This window comes from Helianthus annuus, chromosome 15 (genome assembly GCF_002127325.2).
Source record: "Helianthus annuus cultivar XRQ/B chromosome 15, HanXRQr2.0-SUNRISE, whole genome shotgun sequence".
In the NCBI taxonomy this organism is placed as follows: Eukaryota; Viridiplantae; Streptophyta; class Magnoliopsida; order Asterales; family Asteraceae; genus Helianthus; species Helianthus annuus.
In genome coordinates, this window is record NC_035447.2 from 97,862,190 (window position 1) to 97,867,572 (window position 5,383).

Here is a 5,383-nt window from a genome sequence, read left to right on the forward strand (position 1 = left end):
GGATGATGTACCCATCCATAGTGCGCAACCTGTATGCCCCTTTCCCTAGCACCTCGTGTATTAAGTATGGGCCTTCCCATTTGGGTGCTAGCTTTCCTGGGCGTTCAGCATTTGAAGCTTCGTTATCTCTGAAGACATATTCTCCTGGAGTGAAGGTACAAATGTGAACTCTTGCATTGTAATACCTTTCTAGCTGTGTCTTGTACTTGGCTTCTTTAATTCGCGCAATTTCGCGCCTTTCTTCGAGTAAATCCAAGTCAAGACGACGCTCTGCCTCGTTATCGATTGTGTTAACTGCTGTCAAGCGTGGCGAAGGCAGGCCAATTTCGGCTGGTATAACCGCCTCTGAGCCATAGACTAGGCTGAAAGGGGTTTCGCCGGTGCTTGTTTTTGGCATGGTTAAATGAGCCCACAGGATGCTCGGGAGCTCATCCACCCAACCTCTTCTCTTTGTGCCTATTCGTGCTTTTATCCATTCAACGATACTCTTGTTAACACTTTCGACTTGTCCATTTCCCTGAGGATGCGCAACAGACGAGAAAATGTGTTCGATATTCATCTCTTTCATCCACTTTTGAAGGTCTTCAGAAGCAAAGTTGGTGCCGTTATCAGTTACAATTTTGAGTGGGAGGCCAAACCTGCAAATGATGTGTTCCCAGATGATCTTGCGCACCATCATTGCAGTTGTTGAAGCGCGTGCTTTGGCCTCCACCCACTTGTTGAAATAATCCACGACAACGATTATGAACTTTACAGCTCCCGTAGCTTCAGGGAAAGGTCCCACCATATCAATTCCCCACTGTTGGAAAGGCCATGCAGTGGACACAAGAATGAGATCATTTTTCGGGCGTAGAGTTTTTGGGGCGTGCCTTTAACAGGAGTCGCATTTGCGCAATTCCTTTAGAGCGTCAACGTGCATCCCTGGCAAATAGTAACCAGCGTTCATTGTTTTCGCGACAACCATGTGTGGGCCTGCATGGATGCCACAGATTCCTTCGTGAATCTCCCTGATCAAGTAGTTTGTATCTTGGGGGTCCACGCAGCGCAGAAGTGGCCCCAAGAAGGATCTTCGGTACAAGATATCGCCATTCATTTCATAATGCAGGGCCTTGTTTTGTATCTTCCTTGCCCCTGCTTTGTTATCAGGGAGTATTCCCTCTTGCAAAAATTGGATTATAGGGGTCATCCAAGATAGCTGCCCTATCTCAATCACGTTTACTTGTCGCAGCAAAACCGACGGGTTTTTTAGTACTTCGATTCGTACATCCTTGGCGAGATGTTGGAAAGAAGTTGAAGCGATCTTGCTCAAGGCGTCCGCTGGTTTGTTCTCTGAGCAATTGATGTGCACTACCTTGTATGACTTGAATTTTTGAAGCAACTCTTTTGCTTGGTCTAAATACAAGGCCATAACTTCGCCCTTGCATCATAAATTCCGTTGATTTGACTGGCAATCAAGAGTGAGTCGACATGCGCTTGTACGTTTTGAGCTCCCATTTTGATGGTGAGGCGCAGGCCTGCCAAAAATGCTTCATATTCCGCCTCATTGTTGGTATTCTTAAAATCCAACTTGATGGCATATGTAAATTCATGTTTCTCAGGGCTAACCAGGCGTAATCCAGCTCCTGCGCCATCCTCGTTTGAGGCCCCATCAGTGTATAGCAAACATAACCCATCGGACGTGTCTTTTCTGGGAGTCTCAACAATCTCACAATCTTTGATTTTGTCCTCTGGGACTTCGGTGAAGAAGTCTGCTAGGACTTGACCCTTGATCGCTGGGCGCGGCCTGTAGAGAATGTTGTGGCCCCCTCGTTCGATTGTCCACTTCGCTAGGCGACCAGACGTTTCTGGTTTCTGTAATATGGTGCCGATGTGAAAGTTGGTGAGTACCGTGACCACATGCCCTGTAAAATATCTGCGCAGCCTTCTGGAGGCGTGTAGCAGCGCAAGTACCAACCTTTCCATTGTGGAATATCTCGTTTCTGGATCAGTAAGCACCCTACTGACGTAATAAATTGGAGTCTGAACTCCATTTCTCTCCACCAATAATACCGACCCCACTGCCTTGTCCGAAGAGGACAAATACAGGATGAGTGGTTTCTTTTCAAACGACGCGGTCAGAGTAGGGAGCTTTATCAAACATTCTTTCATCTGCTGGAATGCGGTTTCTGCTTCTAGCGTCCATTTGAATTCTTGCTTCTTAACACAGTTGCGCAGGGTGCTGATAAAGGGATATGATTTTGCAGCATGGTTTGATAGAAATCGATTAAGCGTGGCTAGGCGGCCGGCCAATCGTTGCATCTCTTTGATTGTTTGGGGTGACGGCATCTGCTCGATGGCTTGCACTTTCTTTGGATTAACTTTAAAGCCGCCATTTGTGACCACGAAGCCCAAGAATTTTCCCTCTTCCATACCAAAGGAGCATTTGGCTGGATTTAATTTCATATTCACGCTTCGCAAGGAGTGAAAGGTCTTCTCTATATCCTTTAACATCTGGTCTTCCTCGGGGCTTTTGATTACGAGATCATCAATGTAAACCTCGATGTGTTTCCCAATATCTTCGGCAAAGATTTTATCCATCAGGCACTAGTATGTTGCGCCAGCGTTTTTGAGACCGAACGACATCTTTGTGTAACAGAAGATGCCGAGGTCGATTCGAAAAGCTGTCTTGTCTTCATCTTCCAGCTTCATCTGGACTTGGTGATAACCTTTGTAACAGTCCAGAAAACATTTCCACCTGTACGGTGCGAGAGAGTCTATCTTTTTGTCGATTTCTGGCAATGAATAACAGTCTTTCGGGCATGCCTTGTTGAGATCGGTGTAATCGACGCACATTCGCCATCCTCCGTTTGACTTCTCAACCATGACAAGGTTCGCGACCCAACTCTGATAGCGTACCTCTCTTAAGATCCCTGCTTTTAACAGCTCGCACTCTTGCTCATTCATTGCTTTCGTCTTATCCGCCCCTAAACTGCGCCTTCTTTGCACTTTTGGTTCAACGGAGGGATAAGTGTTCAGACAATGTTCGGTAACGTCACGCGGGACACCGGTTATGTCTGCCGGAGTCCAGGCGAAAATGTCCATATTCCTGAACAAAAGTTGTTTGAGGTGCGTTCTGATGTTTGGTGAGATCGCGTGGCCTATCGTCACCATTTGCTCTGGGTATTTGCGATTGAAAACCCACTTTTCTGGCTCAGTCGTTGAAACTTTTGCTGCTTTTGTTGGGCGCGCCTCTTCTACTGACATTACCTCTTTCTTCGCATTGATAATTGCCACCCCTGTCTCAGTTGAAAACCCGATGGCTGAGTGGGGGGTGGAAGTTACCATGTTCAGTTCACCTTGGGTTTCTCTCCCAATCAACACATCATGCCTTGATTTGACAGGCATTACCATGAAGTTTACATTTGTGGTTCTTGAATGCTTCCCGTTAGAAAACGTGACGGGGAAGTTGATTTGGCCTAAAGGGAAGGCCATTTCATTGCAAAATCCTGTCAGAAGGTAATCAACCAGCTCAAGTCTCGCTTTATCTTCGTCATCAAACTGATTAAAGCATTGCTCATAGATGATGTCGGCTGTACTTCCTGGGTCAATGAAGATGTACTCCGTTTCGTAGTGACCGATAATACCGGTAATGACAATGAGGCGTGTGGCGCGAGGACCCCCGTGCACTACCGGGAAAATGACCTGCTGCTCTTGCCATGAAGGTTCGTAAGGGCGTTTTCCTTTTTCTCTTGCGTTGTATCTTGGTCCGTTAACCATACGAGTTTCCAGGCGCCGGACCTTCTTGTGGTTCCCATCATCGTGGTGCTGGATTTGGCGTGTTTCTTTACACACGTTTTTCACCAGGTGGCTTAACTTTTTGCTTTTTTGGCGCTTTCTCAATCTCTTGACGTAAGCTGATACAGTCATCAGTCAGATGACCTGTATCCTTGTGAAAATCGCAGTACAAGTTCGGGTCTTGCCCCTTCTTGTTCGTCATAGGCCTTGGAGCCTTGAAGTCATGGTTCTCCGTCATTAGCACCTCTTTTGGTGTTTTTATGAGCGGAGTCCAATGCTTTTCTCGGTTATCATCCCTGACTGCTTTTTCGATACCCAATTCTATCAATTGTCTCTCGCGCATCCTCTCTATAGCGCGGCCTCTCCTCATAACCCCTTGGTTTTCCGGATTTGCAATCTTGACCTTTGCTTTTGTTGCGCTTATCATAGTTGCGCGAGCTCTTCTTGGAAAAGCGATCGTCGGTGTATGAGCTCTTGGCTCCAGCTAGCGACTCTTTTGTTTGCGCTACTATTTTTGCGGCTTCCATCACCTTGTCCCATTCTTTGGGCATGCCGTCTTTGCCGGTGATAGTTCTGATGAGACTATCACAACGAATGGCTTTCTTGAAGTGAGCGCGCATGAGTTGTTCGCCTACACCGCCAATTTCCAAACATTCCTTGTTAAATCGTGTAATGAAGTCTTCCAGACCTTCATTTTCTCTGCGCCAAATATCAGTTACTTCAGACGTATCTCGTTGATAGCTTCTCTGCTGGCTGAAGTGGTTTACAAATTGTGTTTTGAAATCAACCCATGAACTGATTTTTCCAGGCGGGAGGCTATAAAACCAGGCACGAGCAGCCCCAGTAAGCGTCTGGATAAACAAATGACACCACATTGGCATATTCCATCCTCCCATACAACCAACACTTGTGAATACTCTGACATGATCGTCAGGATCGGTTAAACCAATGAATTTTCCCATTGTTGGGAGTAACTTCTCTCTTGAAAGCAGTGCTAGAGCAATCTTTGGGATGAACTTTGAATGTTCTGCAGCTTCAGCTCGTCGATAGGCGAGGCGGAAGTCTCGCTCTGCCTCTTCGCTGTATCCGACGTATCGCCTTGGTTTGTAATATTCATGGTTCCTCTATAAGCGGTTGAAGACTGAAGACCCTTCGTCATCTTGCCAAGTTGGGTCGTTTGGGTCTGTGTCATCCCATTCATTGTTCAAGTTGCGCCGCCCGAGCCAGCTCTGAACTGGACCTCTTTGAACGTTTGACGGATAATCATAATAGCTTTCTTTCTCTCCCCTTGTGTCGCGTGTGTCATGCACGCTTGGCCTTCTCATGGGGGGAGGTCTGTTAGTTCTTCCTTGGAGGTTTTGCTGTGGGGGCATCTGGCGCGCCCCCTGACTCGGACCTTGAGGTGTGACCAAAGATGGTTGTACTTGCAAGACCGCTTGCTGTGCGCTCAAAGACTGATACGCAACATTGATGGTAGCAATTTGCTTGGCGTACCAAAAGGCTGGAGTTTCGCCTTCGGGTAGCCCTAATAGCGCCGAAATGTTCTGAGGTGGAGCTGGATTTGAAGGTCCAGCACCATTGTTTCCTGGGGTTACCGTCTGAGTGATGC

At 47.0% G+C, this 5,383-nt stretch overlaps 1 protein-coding gene across 1 annotated transcript; it reads right to left on the bottom strand.

Annotated features, from left to right (window-relative positions):
• Positions 1 to 4,064: 4,064 nt before the first annotated feature.
• On the bottom strand, positions 4,065 to 4,736 carry LOC110913996. The gene has a single exon (XM_022158807.1). It carries the CDS (start codon positions 4,734 to 4,736, stop codon positions 4,065 to 4,067), a length of 672 nt encoding a protein of 223 aa, XP_022014499.1.
• Positions 4,737 to 5,383: the final 647 nt, after the last annotated feature.

Coding starts and splice junctions, on each gene's coding strand:
- LOC110913996 (XM_022158807.1), bottom strand. CDS start 4,736: ATGGGAAAATTCATTGGTTTAACCGATCCTGACGATCATGTCAGAGTA.